General features: G+C 39.5%; 1 protein-coding gene across 1 annotated transcript in view; it reads right to left on the bottom strand.

Moving 5' to 3' along the window:
* WDR72 (WD repeat domain 72) overlaps positions 1-24,444 on the bottom strand; it is a 379,206-nt gene that overhangs the window by 161,698 nt on the left and 193,064 nt on the right. Inside the window, exon 14 of the mRNA XM_089690609.1 lies at positions 21,352-21,557. Coding sequence (XP_089546735.1) covers positions 21,352-21,557 — 206 coding nt within the window. The remainder of the gene's footprint in view (positions 1-21,351; positions 21,558-24,444) is intronic.

The following is a 24,444-nucleotide window of genomic DNA, read 5'->3' as shown; positions in this document are numbered from 1 at the left end:
CTTTACTGTGAATACCTGCTATCATTACCAATTAAAGCAGGGGCTTGCTTTGCAGACATGCAATTCTTTTGCTTCACTTGACTTGGCAAGAATCACTAGGTCAGAATTCTGTGCTGACCTTTCTACCTGAACAGATGCCATGTATAACTATCTTTACTAAAAGGAGTATCTGTATATGCACACGTGATTCAGGAAATAGCAAATCTTATAAGAGTTTAATAAAAATGCTTAATATTGCTTTACATAATACAACTCCAGCACTGTATTTACAGATAACATTGTGATCTGGTAATAGCAGGGCTTTTTTTTCAGTGGGAATGTGTGTGTTTGTGTGGGGGGGGGGGGGGGGGCAGTTCTGGCACCTCCAGCATTGAATGTATGTAATGGCAAGGGGTGCTGGGGTGTGCTGGAGGGTTCATTGATGCTCACTGATGGGGATCTATTGTTGCTGGGGGTATATATTTTTGAGGGAGGAAATCTTAGGTTGCTGGCTGCTGGGAGATCTGTCTTTACTCACAGGGATCTATTGCTTCTGTGGTGGATCTATTGTTGCTGAGGAAGGGTAATTTGTTGCAGAAGATCTATTGTTGCTGGTAAATTAATTGTTGCTAGGGGAACTATTGTTGCTGACTGTAGGGTATCTATTTTATTGATTTTCTTGGTCTCATTAACACATTCTATACAAATTACTTGGCAGCAAAAAAATATACTTGGTTCTGTTTTTTCTAAAAGGGGCAGTACTAGGAGGTGGGTAGTGGGTGGAAACAAGGCTGGTGCTCAGAGGTGGGTAGGTAAGGGATAGAAATAAGGGGTGAAGGGGGAAATACCTTCACCTATTCTCTGAGAAATAAACCCTGCATAAAAGTAACATTCAAGTGTAACGCCCTACAGGTTAGCTAAGTAGTATTTTTGTTAGTCAGAGGCTGAGTAGCAGTCTGGGATGAGTCAGTCTGTGAGTTAAGCAGGAGCTCACTTTAGGACAGGAAAGGGAGGTTCTGAAGGTCAGAGCTTCTGGAGACCTCCCACCTCTCCTGAGAGCTTATGGAGGAGGGGAGGTGCTGGAGAAGAGGATATCCTCTATATCACCGTCTCCCAGGGAGGACATCCTAAGCAGCAGGGAAGAAGCCAGCCCAGTGAAAGGCCTGAAGGCAGCCACCAACCCATTAGGCTATCAGGAGCAAACAGCATGAGTACTCTTACACCCCCTGGGCTGGATAAGGGGAGAGGGCAATCAGATGGAAACCCCACTAGCTTCTCATACGGGGCTGCTGTGCTAAATTGGCAGTTTCTGGGCCTCCTTGCCCAGGGAACATCCTCAGTGCAGCTGGTTGAAGAGGAAGAGTCACCTGGGGTCTTAGGAGGTACACCAGAGAGCTGGAATGCTTTTAAAGTACTGACTATTTTTGTCCACATCTGTACATAGTTGCTAAGGAGTATGTCCTCAAGTTCCTTGGGCATCCCATACACCCCTTGACCCCATCCAAGTTCTAAACCCCTTAATAAAATAAAAATAACAAGCTCAAGGACTGTTTACTGTCTCCAGTGTGCAAACTGTGGAAGAAAATGCGTGTAGCCTGGCTGTGCAGAGCTTTAGGGGGACTCAAAACTCAGCGACTCCTAAGGGGGTAATGCTACACAAGACTCACAGCTAATTTATTAATAATGTTATTCTTTAATATACCAGCCAGTATTATTACAGTAGACTTATTCTAAAATTAATGATTTAGTTCTTATTATAAACACTTTTTAGATACATCAGCTAAGCAGCATTCCTTGAGTTTTCTTTTTTTTAGGAATGCAAAATTATTTAATTTAGCTGCCTTGAAAGAGAGTAGAAATGAGTGTTCCACATTCACTGATTACATAGATCAACAAACTTTTGAAAAATGTTGAAAATGCACTGACAATACTTTTCTTCAGTGCTGCACCAGGGACAACCAATGACGTAACTATAGACATAGCAGCCCATGTGGCTGCTATTGGGCCAGGGGGTGGGTAATGAGGCCAAAGTAGGAAAATTGTGTAGGCAAATGAAACAGAAAGTTGGTGTTACTATGCAGATAAAACAGATCTAATACTGCTTAATTAAGGGTTGGGGAGCTTGCATGAAATTTTGAGTTATCCGGTAAAGAGGAGGTATACATGGGCACACAGGCAGAATCTTTGGGATGTGGTGTCACTAGTCACTGTTCGCCCTTACTTTCCTTCCTCATCATCTGTAATTAGATTTAATGCCATCCGAGCTAATCATCAAACCATCTTCCTGATGCAGTAAAAAACTCTCTCTACTTAGCTAAAAACTGAGAAAACAGATGAGTTTAAAGAAGTTTGTAATAGGTGTTAGAATAATTGTGTGCAGAAGCACTAATAATTATGTGATAATATATGCTGCTATTATGGTTAGGGTATGTGCCGGCAGGCTTTGAGTATACGTCGATGCTACCAGTTGGACATCAGTTTCAGCCCCTTCTGAAATCATTCAGAATCCGCTGATAGGTGCACTTGACTTGCAGCTGACTTTCTTCTGGCGGCCATCAAATGGGTTTTGCATTTCCATGGACATGTATAGAAATGCAATACCTGCTTAAAATAAACAAAAGACCCTTATAATTACTGACTTTTATTGATTACCGAACAAAAAGTTCAGCATGCTTGCTGTGATGGTAGAAGGGGTGGGAAGGCTTGGAACTGGAATATAAAACTGTATATACCCTCCAAAGAACTGGTTATCTACTGCACGTAGAGTAGTTAGTTGAAAAGTTGAAGATAAGAATTAATTCTATTTACTCTTTGCCAGCTGTTTGCTGGCAGTTTACAGTATATCAACAACACTGATCTACTGACTTTATTCACAGATTATCTTGTCCCTGTTGTTGTTGCACAATGAAAACGTGTTTATTTTTGGATAATTTTTTTAAAGTAGAACAATAGACAAAATGTTTTTTTTAAAATTTTGGTTAGAGCACAGGAGGGTTATAACCCCTGTTGTATTTTTTTACATCCCATCTACATCCCATTGCTGAGATCTCCCTTCACTTACCATAGCCATACAGGAAGTGAAAGGAAATCCCTGCAAATTATGGGAGACCCTTATGGACCCCCAGGTCAGCAGAATTAGTGTCCCTATTGAAAGATTACCCCTCTGGGGACAACCCAAAATTTGGGGTTTTCTTTTACTTTCCTTTTCAATGATAATGGTAAACAGGACAAATAGGGGGAATCTCCTTAACAGGGGCACAGAAAACAATACAAACAGACAGGTGTTCTAATCCCTCTCCACTCTCTCCAAAACTAAAAAAAAGTTTTGCCTTTAGTTATACTTTATGTTAACCATTTTGTTTTGTCAATTTTGGCTATGTTAGAATGATTCATTTTCAGAATTCATTTTGTATATTTGGACTAATTTTGTACATTTGTCGTTTCAAATTGATCCGTAATCCAGAGGTTATTTTGGAAGACTAGCTATATTTGTTTTACTGTGTTAATTTGCTATTTTGGGAGATTACTTATGCACTCTCTTTGGGTGGGATGGAGGTGGATCCATCAGAATCTCTGAAACATTACAAATGGAACAAAATTCATTTTGGATTCTTTCATTATGTTATGATTTGGAGATTCTGATAGATCCACCTCCATCCAACCCAAACACAAAATGGGCCCTTTCACACTGATCAGTTTTTGATAGTTTTTTTTAGTAAAAAAAAGAAAAATGTATGAAAAATGCATTCTTTAAATCCTGTGGAACTCTTCACACTTTCCCTTTGCATTTCAGTTGCGTTTTTCAAAGTCCTGCTTGCTACATTTTTGGTTCATGCTTGGTGCAGTAAAAAAAATGCACTGGGAAATGCTTTGTCCAGTCACATGTCCAGGGGAAAAACGCAACGCAAAGGTGGCAAAAATGCATCAAAAACACCATGTACTGCAGCAAAAATGCAGGAACAGAGCAGTTTGAAAGCAGTCTAAGTAGGAATCATCATCTTAGTTCACTTTTATACAGTACCTTACTGTACTTATTGCAATGAGTTTCCATTTCATATGTAATGGATATTTTATAATAAAGAAAAAATGTTAATGCAATGAAAAAATGAAATGGATTAGAATCAATTTGGATCATTCATTAAGTCGTTTTGTTATTTTGGATGCTTCAACAGTAATAAAAGGTCAGAATGAAGCGAATGAATACAAATTAATTTGTTGTTTTGTTATAATTTATCTGGGATTAGTTGGAATTTATTACTATTGTGATCTGGAGATTCAGGTACATCTGAATCACCCTATAACAAAATGTTCATCTGAATTTCGAATACACACAAAATGAATCGCACATGCCTAGCTAAATTGAAGAAAGTAAACAAAAACTGATTTTATTTCACAAAGTTGTCATTTTAATAAGTTATTTCTCACATGCCATAGGCATAGGCTTACTCACCACTACACCACAGCCCAGATTACTTTTGCTCCCTCTTATAGAGGGGCCCACAATACGAGGCACACCTTTTCAAGGGGCATAAATGATGCATCTGATTTGCTGACTACCTATCACGTTTCTTGAGGCCCTGAAGATCCTGAACAGGAGAACCACCCACAAAATGAACATATTTGGTAAAATAGATTCTCCAACATGTTTAGTTAGTGGCATCTTTAAAAGATCAATTTTTTGCTGCACATTTTTGGAAAATGAAGAAAGAAGATGTAAATGTATTTTTTTATGCAAAGCTGTTAATTAATAGGTTATTTCTCCAACACAGTACTTAGTATTATACTCCAAAACACTGTCAGCTTTTCCTTTTGATTATGGGGATACTGCATGTGAGACTTTTTTGCAGCCTAGCCACATAGAGGGGCCCAAAATCTAAGAAGCACCTTCAAGCTTTTAAGGGGCATAAATTATGTATCTAATTTCCTGTATATTTATAAAATTGTTTAGGTCCTGTAGTGCCAGGACTGTGGAAGCATTCAAAAATTACCATATTTTGGGCATATTATGGGCAGCACAGTGGCAAAATGGTTAGCACTTCCGCCTGGCAGTACTAGGGTTGTTGGTTCGAATCCAAACCATGGCACCACCTGCCTGGAGTTTGCATGTTCTCCCTGTGCCTGCGTGGGTTTCTTCCGGGTACTTCGGTTTCCTCCCACACTCCAAAGACATGCTGGTAGGTTAATTGGATCCTGTCTAAATTGCCCTAGTATGTGTATGTATGAATGTAAGTTAGGGACATTAGATTGTATGCCCTTTGAGGGTTAGGGACTGATGTGAATGTACAATATATATGTAAAGCGCTGCATAAATTAACAGCGATAAATAAGTACCTGTAATAAATAAAATAAATAAATATTTTAAAAAGCAGGCACCCAATGTATTTTGTAAGAGACATGATTAATCTTTTTTGAGATTTCTGGAGACAACCTAAATGATCATTGCAATAATATATTGTCCTGCCCCTTTTTGCTTTTGCTAGTTTTTCAGATATCTTGCCATATTTGTAATACCATCTGAAAATTTTCAAGTTGCTTTTTGCAAAATATATGCAAAAAAAGGGGATATAGGCTTATTCCTAAATAAACTTTTTTTAGTTTTTACATTTTAACCTTTACGAATTGATCTGTGTTTGCACATAATTATCCATTCATTATAGTGCTCTCCTTTCTAGGGAGTACATTCTGGAGTCACCATTGCCTCACTTTACCTTATTCATATTTATTGGTTGGAAGCTAAAAATAACTCCATTCATTAGAAGTTGAGCAGTTCAAGTTAGGATAATGGTGTATATAATAATTTAATATGTTTATATCCATTCATACGAAAAGAAGCCAGACAGCAATGGGAGAGATGAAGAGAGCAATAGAGACTGACAATGACTGCATGTACATCTCAGAATCATTGTCATTAAAGGATAATGAGTGCTTGACTTCGTCTACATGAAGGTATAGAGTGATCAGGGCTTTTTTTAAACTATCTGCCAATCAAGGATAGCTTTAAATAGTTAGGGTTTTTAGGCTTCTCACTTATCACAGGTAGTTTCAAATTTAACCAAAGCAAAAGTAGAGGGAAATTTTGGTGAAAAAAATCAAGTTTGCAGAAATATTCTAATAATCCCTATCTGTCATTTTTGGCCATTAAAAAAGATGTACAGCACAGGCGTCAAACTGGCAGCCCTCCAGCTGTTGCCAAACTACAAGTCCCATGAGGCATTGCAAGATTGACAGTTACAAGCATGACTCCTAAAGGCAGAGGCATTATGGGACTTGTAGTTTCGCAACAGCTGGAGGGCCGCCAGTTTGACACCCCTGCTCTACAACATAAAGCCCAAATCCAGCTGAAAATGTTTTGGACTGAATAGTACATCTATCAGATTTTTATTCCTGCCAGGGGGGCTGAGTTCTATCACAGCCAAGAACCGCATCCAATGCCAGAAATTACCAATGACTAATGCTGGGTACACACTCTCCGAAAATTGGCTGGTTCAGCAGAAACAGGCTGACTTTCGGTCAGTGTTTATAGCAGTCTGCCTGCCTTTTGTCAAAGGGACATGATGGAGAACCAGCATCCATTCAGAGCTTGCAGCCAATGGCTTCAAGCGCTGGTCAGTGTATTCTGGCAGGGGGAACCCCCCTGTCAAAATACAATAGTAAGTGCGGGAGATTGCTGCACGAACATCGTTTGTGTTGGTACATCGATTGGTCAGTCTTTTTTCATTTAATCCGCTGCTTTTTACACAAAAAAAAATTGCAGTGAGTACGGGACTTGACTTCTAGGAGCAGAACCAGTTCCAGGGCAGAACTACCCAATTAAGAAAGTATTATACTTTTTGTTAAGACATTTACAACCATTGCTAAGGTCTGAATATATCCACATGGTTTAAAACCCCCATAGAACATTAGAGATAGTAAAATCATTTGGTTTCTTTACCTTAGGTGCTAGACACATTACTGACCACAATTTTACATTTACATAAAATGACCTAGGACAGTTTGTCAGATTTAATGGTGCTTTCGAAAGGCCAGATTTAGTTTTTTTTACACCAAAAAGAATTATAAAGAACGCAATCATTGATAGGATGTGTGGTTAAGATATGAGTGAAATACAATTACAAAGGTTTTATTATTGCAAGCGATCACTTTATGTTGATCCTAAGTCCCTTCTGCAAGAATGTTGAGCTTTAATTTTCCCTTTACAGTTTTACAGCCTTGGGTTTGTTGACATCCTCATAAGCTGAACCAAGGCCATGTGTGAACTAATCAACACATTTAGCAGTTTCACAGATGACCCTTAATGTGTTTCTCATTCATTTGTAAGCTTGTATGCTTGGGAGGATGAGTGCTTTGCCTGACACATACATTTGCTGAAAATTGCTGCACAATAATAAATTATCGGCTGTGTACTTCTGAGTTCCAAGCAAGTATTTTCGGCACAAGAGGAATCTGTCCGATGTGTCTGAGCTAGCCATCCAGCAGTTGTCTCAGCTGCACAATGCAAATGTTTGTCTTCCCTCATGAGCCTCTTTTGGGCTGCACAGCTTTATCAGCTCTCTGTGTATGACAGACCTCTTTATCAGCCTGGCAGATAGGAAGAAACCATCATACATCATGCTCCATACACTGCACAGGAACCTACATTAATGAATGTCTGTCACTGGCATAAACCTGGAAAATGAATACAGTCCCACATAAAAAAAGATGAAATATATAACAGAATCCAATGACCCTTTCTGTGGTGCTTGGACGCATTAGAGACAATAAAAAGGATAAAAATAAATAAAAATGGTTTTCTGTCCTGTGAGACAGAGAAGTGTTCTGTGTGATATTTTACAACATGCCGACCATGTATTTACTCAAGTTTAGGAAACAATTATTTGTGATGTGTCTACAATAGAATATTTATTTAGAATTTTAATGCATGTACTGAATTAAGAGAAATTAACATTAAATTATGTTTCAAGGATTATACTCTGTTTCCTGTGCCCATAACACCAAATTGTTTTTAACCTATATTTCCTTATTTCTGTGACTACTAACAACATATGATTTATTTTATAGAATTATTAATGGATTTTTTTTTAATTACATATATATTATTAACTCTTATATAAATGCATAAGTAAGGCCTGTTTCACACAGGATTCAGCTTGTATAAGAGCAGTGTGAACAGCAAGCTTTTACAAAGCATTTGCAGAGCCTTTAGCAAGCTTTGCTGAAGCTTTTAAAGTACCATTCAGCTCCAGTTTGTAAATACTGCACACTGATCCTAATGGGAGTGCTGATTGTCACTTTAGCAAGCTGCTAGCAGGCTTCATCACTATTTGAAGCTTGTTGAAAGCCTACTGAGCCTGCTAGCAGCTTGTTTCAAAGTGACAATTAGAGATGAGCGAATTATTCAAAAATTCGGTTCGGCTGATTCGCCGAATTCGCCGAATAAATTCGCTTCGAGCCGAATATATTCGCTGCGAATTTAACTTATAAAAAGGGTGTTTCTAGGCTTCAGAGAGCCTTTATATTAGTGCAGAACACTGTACCTTTAATTTAAATGCCCTTGGAGTCTGCTGGGGAAGAGAAATAATACTGTCTGTCAGTATGACATGCAGATGAGTGCCGTCGATCTTAGAATCACCGCACACTTCACTCATTTGGGCAGTCACGGGGCCAAAACCAGAGTGTGGAGCCACAGTGTGGCGGTGGAGGCAGCAGCAATGGGAGGCCATACAGCACCCTATGACAAAATGGAACCCACCAGCAGTGTGAGGAGACCTGAAAGTGGCACATGGCAGAGTGTGGCGATGGAGACAGCAGCAATGGGAGGCCGTACAGGGACCCATGACACACTCTGGACCTGGCAGCAGCATGAGGAGGCGGTACAGGGGCCCATGACAGATTACGGGCCTGGCAGCAGCATGAGGAGTCGGTACGGGGGCCCGTGGCAGATTACGGGCCTGGCAGCAGCATGAGGAGGCGGTACAGGGGCCCATGGCAGAGTGGCGGAGCGTAAGCAGCTAAAATTGAAGGCCATACAGAGGCCTATGTTAAAAAGTCCCCCCGGCAGCAGCGTGGGGAGACGACTATCAAGAGTCCAATGGCAGAGTGGCGGAGCAGAAGCAGCTTCAATTGAAGGCCATACACAGGCCTAGGTTTAAAAGTCCCTCACAGTTAATTCCAATAACGAACTCTACTCCTCCGTGCAATCTACTTACGAGACCCTGGGCAGGTCTGGGTCCAATTTGTGGTAGAGACTGGTTTTGTTCAGCCATGCTTGAGCGAGTAATAACAGGTCTGTGCTGCCCTTTGATGTCTGGCTTAATGCGCACAACACTGAACATCCCAGCGTTTGTCAACGATTTGCCGTTAAGTGATGCAAACCCGCTGAACCACGTTCATGAGGAGCCGGTACAGGGGGCCATGAATCAGTATGGACCTGGCAGCAGCGTGAGCAGACGACAGAGGCACATGGCGCAGGGTGGCGGTGTAGGCAGCATTATTCTGAAGCCATACACAGGCCTAGGTTAAAAAGCGGAAGCCGTCAGCAGCGTGAGCAGACGACAGAGACACATGGCGCAGGGTGGCGGTGGATGCAGCAGTATTCGGAAGCCAAACACAGGCCTCGGTTAAAAAGCGGAAGCCGTCAGCAGCGTGAGCAGACGACAGAGGCACATGGCGCAGGGTGGCGGTGGAGGCAGCAGCAATGGAAGTCCATACAGCACCCTATCACAAAATGGAACCCACCAACAGTGTAAGGAGACCTGAAAGTGGCACATGGCAGAGTCTGGCGATGAAGTCAGCAGCAATGGGAGGCCGTACAGGGACCCATGACACACTCTGGACCTGGCAGCAGCAAGAGGAGGCGGTACAGGGGCCCATGGCAGAGTGGCGAAGCGTAAGCAGCTTAAATTGAAGGCCATACAGAGGCCTATGTTAAAAAGTCCCCCCAGCAGCAGTGTGGGGAGACGACTATCAAGAGTCCAATGGCAGAGTGGCGGAGCAGAAGCAGCTTCAATTGAAGGCCATACACAGGCCTAGGTTAAAAAGTCCCCCCAGCAGCAGCGTGGGGAGACGACTATCAAGAGTCCAATGGCAGAGTGGCGGAGCGGAAGCAGCTTCAATTGAAGGCCATACACAGGCCTAGGTTAAAAAGTCCCCCCTGCAGCAGTGTGGGGAGACGACTATCAAGAGTCCAATGGCTGAGTGGCGATCCGGGAAGTCAGCGTTGTGATTGCAGATGCAATGCAGAAATTCTACGAAGTAATGCCGTGGGTGCGAAGAAGATCATATACCGTCGTACTTCCATCCATAAGACGGAACAACCTGCGAACCGGGAGCTTTATTGCCCTGACCCGCTGAGCAGCTTCTGGGATACCCAAGAGGCCCATGGCAGAGTGGCGGAGCGTAAGCAGCTTCAATTAAAGGCCATACAGAGGCCTATGTTAAAAAGTCCCCCCAGCAGCAGCGTGGGGAGACGACTATCAAGAGTCCAATGGCAGAGTGGCGGAGCGGAAGCAGCTTCAATTGAAGGCCATACACAGGCCTAGGTTAAAAAGTCCCCCCAGCAGCAGTGTGGGGAGACGACTATCAAGAGTCCAATGGCTGAGTGGCGATCCGGGAAGTCAGCGTTGTGATTGCAGATGCAATGCAGAGATTCTATGAGGTGATGCCGTGGGTGCGAAGAAGATCATATACCGTCGTACTTCCATCCATAAGACGGAACAACCTGCGAACCGGGAGCTTTATTGCCCTGACCCGCTGAGCAGCTTCTGGGATACCCAAGAGGCCCATGGCAGAGTGGCGGAGCGTAAGCAGCTTCAATTAAAGGCCATACAGAGGCCTATGTTAAAAAGTCCCCCCAGCAGCAGCGTGGGGAGACGACTATCAAGAGTCCAATGGCAGAGTGGCGGAGCGGAAGCAGCTTCAATTGAAGGTCCCTGAGTAACGATTCTGTGGCCCTAAAGTCTCTGTGGCCCTAACTCTGTCCCTTAATACACACAGGTCTGTCTCTCTTGAATGACCGGAGGCTAATGGAGAATTCTAAGATGGCCGCGATTTATAGCTCCACCATTACACAGTGCTGGCTGGCTGCTGATTGGCTAATGCGATCACATGTCATGAATGCATTATAGGTCAGCGCGCCTTGTCTGCGCGCCTTCCCAGAGATCCCCGCCCCATCTTCTCTGTCCATTTTCTCCGTCGCCACACATGTCGCCGCCATTTTTGGGAAAATTCGATTCGTGCATCCGAAGTTTGCTAATCTTCGGATTCGTCGCAAATAGAATTTTTCCAAATCTTCGGAACGAATTCCACTTCGTCATGTTCGATTCGCTCATCTCTAGTGACAATCAACACTCCCATTAAGATCTGTGTATAACATTTCTAAACAAGAGATGAAGGGTGCTTTAAAGGATTAGAGAAGCTGCTTTAAGCTTGCCAAAAGCTTTGCAAAAGTTTGCAGAAAGTTTGCAGAAAGTTTTACAAAAGCTTGATGTTCACTCTGCTCTTATGCGAACTGAAGCCATGTACAAACAGGCCTTACTGGCCATATTTGACATATTTCCATGACCATATGACAATACAACCTCAACTAAAATTCAGAAGGTGTTAAAGCAGGAATAAACCCAAAACCAAAAATGTAATATACTCATTTTATGTGGTATCTGCATTAGCTTTCTTTTGTAGGCTTTTTCCTCTTTGTTTTCATCTGGTGATCATGCCACCTTCTGTATTAGAGTGCCTACACTCTGGATGAAGGAGCAACAGAGCCACCTTTGGACAGCAGCATTGTCAGCCTGTGGAATGGGTAGTATTAGATATAGTAGCAGATATACATACACTAACAAATTGAAGCCAAACTCCAGCCAAAACTTTTTAAGCAGTTACAGCAACAGTTTTTTCTTCATTTTGGGATAAAGGTTTTACATAAATAAATGCTGATCATTGTAAGCACCCCTATTACTGTTATATGGTTTGTCTCAACCATAACTGCTACATATGCAAGACAACTTGTTCTGTTGAAAAACATCATACTTACTGGCAGGATCACCAAGTGAAAATAAAGGGGAAAAAAAGCCTAAAAAAGCCTAAAAAAGGCTCTGATTCATAGTGACTATGCTTTACTGCTCCTCTCTCTCATTGCATATTTATGGGACTATGCAAAGATGATGTCCATTTATGCCAGCCTCTCTCTCACGGGGGGAAAATTATAGCGATTGGTTGCCAAAATCCATTTATGCTGATGAAGTTTCTCCCTCAGAAAGTTCAGGCAGAATGTTCTTATGGAAAATCTCCAACATTGTAAAATACTACTAGTTCTCTTTGTTTATGAGGGGATGGGCAGCTGTGTTTCTTATAAAAAAACCCTGTCTCAGGGGCGGACTGACAACTCATGGGGCCCAAGGGCAATAGGGGATCATGGGGCCCCTGTGTCCTTGCCCAAACTCAAAAAAGCCTATGAAAATGGTACCAGAGGCATCTCATGGGGCCCCCTACTGACCCCGGGCCCTCGGGCAGCGCCCGAGTTTTCAAATGGTCAGTCCGCTCCTGCCCTGTCTGTACTGTGCAGATAGATCTTAATTGTCATTTGTAAATTAGATTGGAACACTGTCTGTCCTAATAAAGGTTAAAGGTTTAGTAGTTAGGCTTCTTTCATTGTATGTGAATGACACTAGACTCAACTTGTCCTTAGGACAGATTCACTGTGACATTGTTCAAGAATCCTTGAAGTTAACCAGGAGGCCTTCTCTTGAAAAATATCTAAAAGGTACGAGATCTTTTTTTCTTTTTTTTGTTGTATGCTGTGTGAATGGGAATATATAACAAACATATAGTGAGGTTTTCTGAAATTTGACTGCAAAAGTGGAAATATACTTTTAGTCTCCGGTTACACCACTGCAATTTGTGTGCAATTTCAGCGCAATTTCAGGTGCGATTTCTGAAGACTTTATTGCTACTCGTTAAGATTTTCAACAATTTCTTGCAATTTGTAGTGTATTTCCATTATATTCTATGTATGTGAAATCGCAACAAAAAAAAGTAATGCAAGAACTACTTTAGAAATCGTGCTGCAGCAAATCACACATGTTAAGACACTGACATTCACATTCATGCGATGCGATTTCAGGTGCGATTTCAATTCGCAAATCGCACCTGAAATTGCACCAGAGTGACCTGGCACTAAGGGTAGCTGAGTCCTCTGAAAAGTCATCTAACAATGAATGATATTCCTATAGCCTAGTATACAGATAGATGCTGGAGAGAGCATTTCCAGATCTATATATGGTAGACATTTAAAGCAACAAAACTAAGTATGTAAAAATATTAACAAAATTACTTTCTCATTAACATTCTAATAATGAAAGAAAAAACATATAGGCTAAAACCTTGGCCTTTCAAGGATAGGCAGCAGCTCCAAATATTTCTGTTCTGGACACATATTCTCAAAGTGAATTATCTACCAGGGGAAATACCGGTTAACGACACTTAAAGTGTTACTAAACCCATGACCCTGCATTCACTATATCTGGTATATATCACAGTACACAGAACATGGAAATGCTTTTATTTTAGTAAATATAAACTGCTAAATACCTTTTCTCATCATCCGTATATAACAGTCTTATGACTTTTATAAGTGTGCAGCCGAGCACTGGTTAATCTTATAGGAGGATCTGTCATTCTCCTCTGACTGTCCTATGAGACTGCATGACCTCTGACACTCTGCCTGGACAGTGCTGCATGGCCCTGTGCCAATTACATGCACCATCCCTCCAAAAAACTCTCGAGCAATACACACCAAATAGAGCATGTGCAGATTTGCCACTACTGCTCTAACTATGTCAGATGGATTAGGGACAGCAAAGGAAGGGGAGGATCAGAAAATCAGGATCAAAATGCTTTTTTTACACAATGCAGAGGATTAGCACTTTAGCTTCCTCAGTGAATATAACAAGCATGCTTTACTTCATATACAGACTGATGTTACTGATATGGGTTTAGATACTCTTTAAGCAATGATATTGAGGTACAAGAACTTTATATGGAATATCAGTTTCACACTGACATCCTAAAAACCTTAAAGTGAATTTGTGGATTGGTCATGCTGGGCAACAGTTAAACAGAGCAAAGAGAGTTAAGGCAGCAACAAATGGATCAAAATTTAGCTGATTCAGAAGGAACCAGCTGAATTTTGATCCATCTATGGGCAGGCTGATTTTACTGAAGTTGAACAACAAGCCTGTCCGAATTTTTGGTGTGATCACTGCGGGTGTCTATAACCACCAGCAGTGATTATTGTATTCTGCCAGTGGGCAAGGCTCTCCGCTGGCAGAATACAATAGCTGCCCCATCAACACAGTCAGTCAGAATCCAGCAATTTTCTTTCCTTCAACCCATGGTTGAAGCAAAAAAAGATTGTATAATGTATGGCTTGCCTTAGTTCTGTGTGAGCTTCCAGCCATACACTTATCTGACAGTCAATAGCTATGCACCAGCAATGTCACATGGGAAGAAGGAGACTGAGTCACATCCTCTATCACAACCATAAATATTATATATATATCATCACTCCCTGCAACTAAATGGAGAAGTAGGGAAGATAAGAGAAGGCATGCGCTGCTACTGGGACTTTACCTCTTTAGTAAATCAATCATTGAATCAGTGCATACTGTATATTATGATAGGGTTGGAGGCAGAGGCGGACTGACAACTCATGGGGCCCCCAGGCAATAGGTTATCATGGGGCCCCTGTGTCCATGCCCAAACTCAAAAAAGCCTATGAAAAAGGTACCAGGGGCATCTCATGGGGCCCCCTAATGACCCCGGGCCCTCGGGCAGTGCCTGAATGTCCAAATGGTCAGTCCACCCCTGGTTGGAGGTGTTTATGAGCTTGAGGAACAGCACTAAAGGGTGCAATGATATGACCTCTAAGTATGATTTAAAACAATATTTTACCACCAGTGATGAGCTCAGGCATGTTTGAACCCCATTCCAAACTCAACTGAGCTATCTGGCCAGGAAACTGTCAATGTTGACAGCCAATCATAGGTGGTGGAAGCATTTTCCATCCTGCAACCACACTTATACCTGCCCCTTGTATATGTGAGGTGGTAGGGCAGGGAATGCCTCTGTTGCCTATGATTGCCTGACAACTTTAACAGCTTCCTGGCAGAATAGCTGAAGTGGGTTCAGACTTGTGTCCTAACCAGGGGCGGACTGACCATTTAGAAACTTGGGCATTGCCCGAGGGCCGGGGTCAGTAGGGAGCCCCATGAGATGCCCCTGGTACCTTTTTCATAGGCTTTTTTGAGTTTGGGCAAGGACACAGGGGCCCTATGATCCCCTATTGCTCGGGGGCCCCATGAGTTGTCAGTCTGCCCCTGGTCCCAACCCACCTGAGCAAATTTGGACAGAACATTTTTAATTTTGTTTTTTGTTTATTAGTTATTTTGTTATTATAGCCATTTTACATATTGATTATAGATCAGTAAAAGTAAAGTTTAACCACAGCCTAATTTTTTTAAGAGCAAAGAGATTTTACACCCAAATCAATGTGGTCACCTGTACAGAAGTAAGGGGAAATCTTCCCAATAGGGCCACAGAAAGCAGGAGAAATCTCTTACATTCTAGCTATTCCACACTCTATCCAAAACTTAAAAAAAAAAAAAGAAAAAAAAACATTTTAACCAGAATTCCAAGCTCCATTTTATATATATATATATATATATATATATATATATTGTATATATAAAAAAGATGAGACACTAGTTTAAACATTTACTTTAACAAAAACACAATTGATTGGCTATTAAGCTTTTGCTTTTTGTAGCTTGCCAAGGAAGCGGCTGGTTAATTCCAGTCCATTATTAGAGCTTTACATAAAGATAATAAAGAACTCAAAAAAGGAAAAATACTTTGATTAGTTGTGAAAAATCCAGATCTGATGGGAAAAGAAATCCCTTTAAAAAGCAATATAGTCACAACAGTTATTATAATAATGCTTGTTAATTGGATTGAAACAAACACTTTTTCTCTTCCAATGTACAAATGACTGATGAATGAAAAGCACAAAAGAAAAAAATCCTTATTGCCAATAGCAACCAAGCAGCTTCCTGTTGCCATATCAGCAGTCTATGTAAAAAAAAAATGAAAAAGAGAATTTTGATTGTTGCTAGAAGCAAAAAAATAAAAAATAACAAATAGTGGTTAGCACATGCTTCATTGATCAGTGGGTACTGTATACGTTCTAAATAAAAGAACTGACACCTTTTGCAAATAACTTGTTTAAAACATATGAAGAATACATATAAAAATAAATCATGTAATAATTAATTTACTGCATTGCCCCTAACCATTACTGTTCCAGGTTATACATATTAAAAGAAATATTATTATATATTATAAATTATATATTATATATTTTGAAAACAAAAAATAATGTTTCTGAATAATACCCTAATATCAACTGTTATTATAAATTGCAATATACCTTGCAGATAAAAAAGTAGATCTTTTGCTTTTACCTTGCCTCAAAAACCTCAAATAAAGTCATAAAGGCAGGTTAATTTCTATTTCTTCATACTTAATTGTTTTTTTAAACTGTTATAATTTAAAAAAATTATAAAATTTGTTTTTTTTAGTTATGTTATCTATTTTTACATCTTGTTTTATAATAATTACAAGTATTGTTATAAAACAGAAAATCCCATTGCACAGTGCTGCAAGCGCCATAAAGCAAACCTGCTCCTCCTCTCACCAGTTAATAAAGCTACATATATCAGTTTTAAAGTCTGTGTTGAAAAAAAAAAAAAAAGATTGTAGTCATAATTATTTCCTATGTTCCTCCTTTTTTTGTCAACAATATGCAAAGAAATTGCAATGCTTTTTTTATAGTTTGGTCTTTTTCTATTCTCTTCCGTAAGGCCCATATATGATTGTATAAATCTACAGAAAAGAGCAGGTTACTGTGAACAAGAACCCAATATTGATTTTTCTGCGGTGCAGTAAAGCATCTCCATTCTATTTGGCTTCTGTCAGAGACACTCTTTAACAGCTGGAGTCAAATTGCACTATTTACAGCAAGAGTCCTTGTCAAACGGACCATAAGTATTCTAACAATACACTATTCAAATGGCACTTTGCCACACAAATTGGTGACTTGATGAATGCCCTTTTGTTGAACATGGAAGCCAATATCAAAGTTATTTTATTTTTACTATGAGTTTTTTTTAATAAAATTAAATTCAGTCTTTATTACTGTACTGTCACATTGAAACTTGTCCTGGAATGAGTTAAAAATGTTGATTGGAAAAAAAAAGAACTATTACACTGCGTAACATAGGGATTGGGATGTTGAAAATAATTAAAATCTGCTTAGATACATCAAAGATCCTTGACAACATTAATATGGATCTTGTGTCAACTGCATTTGTCACACAAGGCCGAGCAGTGGCCTTCTGTTACTGGGAGTCCACTCGGCACGTGCACTACAATAACTAAATAAGAAAGGACAGGGGACCATGAAATTAAGGCATTCTTCTTTTGTAACACAGATTTACATGCGCACAAACGCTGTGACATGGCAAAGTCTTTGAAGTTTGGCTGTGCTGAACAGCCCTCTTCCTGCATTAATACGCAAATCGGAATAGATTAACCTGCGGGTCTCCCCGAAAGCATGACAACAGCAGTAACTGAGATACAAGCAGAGGAATACTTTGCTATTGTCTACTGTTATAGCACATTTTACGCCTTATATTAAAATATCAGAGGTAAACTTCACATGGATTTTAGAAAATATAGCAATTATTTTTTAAAGTCATTTAAACTCAGAACATATTTTTTTAATAACTAAGAATGAAATGAAACGGGTTGTAAATACACTTGCCTAATCCGTTAGAATGATTGATAATATACTGTGGCTTAATATACAATGTTAATTTTAATCCATCTTGACAACTCATGTTAACTTCAAGTGATGAATCAACGTAAGAAGAAATAAAAGGTTTAAGAGTCACTTTAAAATAATTAGAAAACTACAAAAGAAAACCTGGACATACAGCAATTCATTAATTAGTCAAAGTGACACATTTCTGCTGAGCCTGTCAGTGACAGTATTAAAGTTACAAACCAATAAAAAAAAAATTAGAGCTATAGTATTTTGAGTGATCTTCAGCAGAACCCAAGCACGCAGTAGTTTACAGGAAAAAAATTCAGCCTTTATGTACCTGTTGGAAAACGTGTTGGAGAGTTAATTATTAGACATCAATGCTTATGATTTTCCACAGCTGATTACTTAGCAGCAGAATTATGACTGTAAATGTAAAAGCAATTTCTGCATTGAACCCTGTGATCTTGCCTAACATCAGACAGATCTGCTTCAACTTGAAATCCCTGCCATGCTGGTTCTACTGTTTTTTTTATTGATTTTATATAGTGTCCACTACTGTGCAGTTACACAAATAAATAACAGATCACTAAACTTTGTCTTACGTATGAAAGTAATCAGAAGTGCAAATAACAATGCACAATTTTACTATTTCCAGCAACAGTTATTGTAAGAAATGGTTTGTGAGATTTAAGTATATTAGAGGTAATTCAGGTACATATTATATTATTGTTATTTAAAAAAAAAAGTTACACTTTAATTATGTGTACATACAAATATGAACTATGTATCTTTAACGTCACTTATTCGCATTCACTAACTAATTAGACCAGCCTGTTTAAGGAGAACTCATCAAACATAGTCTTTTAGCACCCAAGACAAAATTGCAATATGTGTACTTCACCTTTCCCCTGGGGCTGAAAAGGCTCATGGTTGCCCGTACAAGGGTTAGGCCTGGGCACTCTGTAAGAATGATAGTGGCTATCCACATTTCTATAAAAGACTAAATGGTATGGGGGTAGGAGGAGGTTGCATTGTGTTTGTACCAGTGAGATAAGTCATAATGAGTATGGTATAACTTAGCCAGATTTTTATTATAAGTATGATAACAAATATGTCCTTCTATCTATGAACTATGGTAGGCTATAACTCAAATGCAAATTTTATTCATATAATTTCTCCTTTTCCTAATGATACTTCTGGTTCCAATTATGGGAAATATTTTTAGAAGTAAAATAAAGATTTTTAAATTGGGGATTTTTTTCAATGAGGCGCTACAAATAGACAAAAGTGAAAAAAGTTTATATACAAGTAGTAAAAAAAAATCAGCACAAAATATAGTGAGAAGAAAAGAAGGGAAGGATGAAGTTAGAAAATACTAATTAGGGTTTACTACCGGATCATAAAGGGTTAAATAGAAATGTATTTTATGAAAAATACACTGTGGGGGGGGATTTACTAAACCTGGTGCCCACAGAATCTGGGGCAGCTGTGCATGATAACTAATCAGCTTATAACTTCCGGTTGTTCAATTGAGCTTTGACAATAAAACCTAGAAGCTGGTTGGTTACATTGCACTGCTATACCAGATTCTGTGAGCACCAATTTTGGTAAATCTCCTCCATTATCTATATTTTTTTACACCCTTGTTTGCTGGAACTGACATAATGTGCAGATGAATGCAGCCTTCATTCATATAGGAGCCAATGTCAATGCTCCTGAACTAAAGAGACCAGTCCTGCAGATTACAACAGGAGAACGTCTTTCCCCATGCAATCTGCAGGGCACCTGCTCTGCTGTCAGTTGACAGCTGGTTCCTGCTCCAGACATATTACATCGAAAAACTTCTGCCTGTGTATTGTGCAGGACACTGATGTCAGTTTGACAGCAGTGTCCTCTGGAAACTGGTGAAGGCAGGTTCCTACCCCAGCACCACAGTCCTTGAGACAGAAACCTTCCTGTCAAGGCTTGGCCCTGATACCAAGGCTACCTCCCCACCCCAACACTCCCCAACTCAAGGCTGACATCTTTGACTTCCAGGACTGGTTCTAGTTCTAGGAATGCACATCACTGTACAAGGAGGTGTAAATATACACATATTCCCAGCATGAGTCATGGGAATGAAATTAATAGGTTCCATTTTAAAATGTCCACTGGGTCACAAGCCTTCCACGTTTTGTTCCTGTCATCTTCATTATTTTTGTTGAGTAACTTTAGGGTAGCAGAAGTGGATAATTTAAAAATAACCTGTCATGTTAAAAATATTAGAGCTGACATAGACAACTTATTTTTGAAGATTCAGGCTCAAGAGGGAGTCATCTCTATTGTGGCTTCAACATTTGATGAGTCATCTCTCTAGAACATGCCTGTGCATATCAGATGTTAGGTCATTTGATAGCCACTGGCTGGTTCCAGGACAGTGGCTCAATATGAACACACTGGATTATGCACCATAAAAACCAAGTCAGCAATTGCAACTCCCATATTTCTATTCTCTTGAATCAAGCAATGTTGATCACACTTGGTACACACTATATGTGGTCATCCTCCACTCAGCATTTAAAAGAGGTTTATAGTGAACTCCTTATTTTCTTTGTGGGAAAAGTACATTTCACTTTAATATTTTTTATTAAAAACACATATCTTACTTCAAAAGGACAATAATGTCCAGTTCCAACTCACTATCTAATTAACTAAGAAGAATACCCATGACTCTAAATCTGGCCATACATGGGTCACATTTTGACCAATTTAGAAAAAATACCATCGGTGGCCCTGTTGGCACCACCCGACTCATCAAAGTTGATTTTACTATTGACTCTTCTCAAAGGAGCCTGGCCAGAAATTCTCAGCTGAACAGCACCTGCATCCAATCAGATGCAAGTATTATTCCATGAATGTTGGCTGTCAGAATACAATAGCCAGCACTGCAGATTTGGTCATCCGCACTGTTTAGTGAGGATAGGAGGATTGAGTGTATAGGGCGATCTGCAGGGCTGAACGAGGGAAATGTTAACATGTATATTAGCTTTAGAGGTGCGTACCTTTTTCAGAAGTGCAGTTTTAAAAATCAATGAAATAGGTGTAGCAGGGCCATTATAATCAGGTGCTGGGCACATAGCTGAATGTTACTACTTGATTGAAGGATTTTTTTTTTCACTTGTTTACTGAAAATAAACATTTCCTCTAAGAGATGAATCAAATAGAATTCCATGTCAGGAGAAACAACCAATTAAGTGTTGATCAGTTTAAACTGCAGGTAACAGATAACACTGGTCTATCTTTTTGTTTTCTACATACACCTAGTACTGTTCAGTGTATTTTAGGGTGGGACCTCATACATTGATATAATATTACCATAAGACACAAAAGATATGTATTTTTGCTACATAACAGTGGGTGCCCAAAAGTATGTAATATGTGTTCTGAAATCACCGATCAACATTTGGCAGTTCTAGTCTAACGGTATTATCTGACATGCTATGTTGTCTCCTTACTTTGCTTGTTGATTTCTCTGAATGGATCAGATTATGGGACAGGTTTCCAAGTTTGTACGAGTTTGATGACTTGAACGTTGTCTTCGAGTTTCTTTGTGTCTCTTGCGAAGTGTTTATAATGGAATCTGTCATTTCAATGGTAAAATCTTCACAGGAAGTAAGAATCGCCTTTGCCATCTCTCCCGTTTCATGGCGTTCCAAAGTACCTAAACAAATTGCAAATGAAAGGCTCTATCAGTAGTTAGTCAGTGGAGAGGTGACTTTGAGTAAACAGTGTTGAGAAAATCTGTAGCTTTTTCTCCTTTTTTAAAAAAATTGGAAGAAAAGCCAACTATAACTATTCTCAAAAATCTTCTTTCCACTTTCCCCCTACCTATCCTGCCTAACCTTTATAAAAAAAAATCCATGTCTTTAGCTATTTTAAATCTGCTCTGGTCTTGTCACGTTATCCTGCAGCTCCTGCTTCCCATGTCAGTAAGTGGCTGCTGCAGGGGAAAAGAGGGAAAGTGACAGCAGCTGGGCCATGGGAGCCTATGGATGACATTGAGGCTCCCAGAATTCCCAGCAGTTGATGAGTGCTCCTTTGCACAGAGGAGCTGGAGCTTCCGGATCACGTGACTGGGCATAAATGCAGATTATGAATAGCTTGGTACACAGATCTTTTTGATACAGGATAGGCAAGATCGGTAGGAGGAAGGAGAGGGAACATTTTAAAAATAGTTAAAGTTACTTTTCTCTACAACTTTAAGATCACATATCACCCATAGAGAGGCAATGTTTCCCTATGTTTATAGCGACTGTGGGGCAGACTTGGTTTTCTCTAACTTCTTACAAATTAATACAATCTCCCAGAAAAATCTAGTTAGCAGGCATTTTTTAAAAACTTGTTCCTACTGTGACTGTTCTGCCGCAAAATAATCAAAACTAAATTTTAACCAAATTAAAGAAATACACAGCATATGGCTGATATAACCAAGCTCAGTGTTTATATTTTCAATAGTGTTCAAAGCATAAAAGCGCCTTTTACTCCCTGCCCTTTCCTCAGTTCCAATTGCACTGCCTAACCTGACCAGGGTCATCACAAAACTTCCTAATTATGGCCAGCATCCTGCATGCCAGTATCAGGCCTGACCATAGAGAACCCATGTTTGTGTCTTTAGATTGCCACATTATTCTCTAAGGCCCAAGCCAGTGCTGGCCAGGACAAGGTGAATATTTCTTTTTGCAAAAATATGATAGGTACTGTGATTTACAATATTTTTGCTAAGAGCAAATAGGGGTAATCTAGCATTGACAGATGAAGGTACATTCCTTACAGGTACCGTATGTTTCACAGAATGGGAAAGGTCTGCCCTATTGCAATTAGAATGCAATCTTCTGACATTATCCATTGGCATTGTGCAGCAGTTGTTAAATCTACTGCGGTAAGGCTGAGCAAAGAAAGCATACAATTGCTCAAATTTGACACAAATTACGAAACTACCATGCTACATTGCATAATCACTTATTTACCAATATATGAAAATTGCAAGCATTTAATTGCTATTAGCTCACCTCTAGATAGTGAATTAATCTATAAAACCTACCTTATGGAAACAATTGAATTCTAGATGTACTTTATCGGATATTTTGTAGTTCTGAGTTAGAAATCCTATCTTATCCTATACAGGATAGGTACGAGGAGGGACATTTTCAAAAACAGTTCAAGTTAATCTTTTCTTCTACTTTAAGCTCACATATCCCTATGTTTATAGTAACTGTGGGGTAGCCTTGTCTTTCTCTAACTTTTTCCAAATTAATAAAATCTAGGAAGCAGGCTTTTTTTAAAACTTGTTCCTACTGTGACTGTTCTGTGGCAGGAATTTTCCTGAATACTGTTTATCTCTTATTCAGACATGTCATTAAAGATCTATGATTTGTCACCAAAGTTAGAATGCAGGAAATTATGAAGGTATAGAAGGCCCACTGGCATTCCTTGATAAAGGTCATTCAGCTTCATGATCACCGCAAAAAAGCAAAATCAAATTTCAACCGAATTAAAGAATTAAACAGCATAAGGCTGATATAACCAGGCTTAGTGTTTATATTTGTTGAGCAAAGTGCAATATGTACTGAAATATATGGTATCTACAGTATAATGTTTAATAGAGGGATGGTAAAATTATTTTAGGTAGTGATTAATTAATATAGTCTAAATGAATAGTAGGTGTTTTGCTAGTACCTAGCTTCTAGCGTGCTAATACAAGATAGACAATGAAAACCAGAATTTGATTGATTGTTGTAGGCTACTGAGCAGAGCCCCTATACAGGAGGACCAGGCAAGGTATAAATTCAAATACTGCCCTCTAGTGACCAAAAAGGTAAACAGTAAAGCATGTTATGAATAAAGCCACTTTTTATAGGGCAATAAATAGCATGATCCATTTTTATGATGAAAAACCTTTACAGTCTCTGCACTTGATAGCACTCATTGTCTCAGCGGGATATCCATCTCTATGCAGAGAAAAGATGGTCTAATGCAATTCGGTCAGTCATTTCCATGCTTGTCCTCAGACACAGAATGGCATGTTATATTTGTGAGTCTTTAGAAGACATTTTCTGGATAGCAGGACATGCATAGATAGTTGCCTGGGCTAGCCTCAGTTTAGAAAAACCCAGGTTTATCCTGGTATAGGAACATGCAATATTATAGCAAAATTCTGTTATAATTATTTTTACTTATGTCACCTACTTAGGTGCCGTGTGTAGTTATTAAAAATCTTTTGCTGACAAAGGAATCTATAAACAATAAGTAAGGTTTGCATAGTGATAAAGGAGACCATACACTAGATGATCATAATGCTCAAACTACCCAGGAACTCTAACTGTGCATATTCTGATATCAGTTCCAAGATGAACTTCATAATAATATAGTAAGCATAGTAACACACACAGAGACATTGTACAGCTGCAATTACAGTTTCAATCATTTCATATCAGATCACTATTGATTGGTAGCAGAGCAGTAGTTATTTTTGATCATAGGAGTTATTTTTTGCTGTGGGATCCAACATCAAAGGAGTCAGTCTGGCTGAATAATAATCTATCCAGGCA

This window comes from Staurois parvus, unplaced genomic scaffold (genome assembly GCF_062004578.1).
Source record: "Staurois parvus isolate SC_StPar_1 unplaced genomic scaffold, SC_StPar_1.0 ptg000536l, whole genome shotgun sequence".
Classification (NCBI taxonomy): Eukaryota; Metazoa; Chordata; class Amphibia; order Anura; family Ranidae; genus Staurois; species Staurois parvus.
Note: the sequence above shows the minus strand (reverse complement) of the source record. Positions and strands in the feature narration are given on the sequence as shown.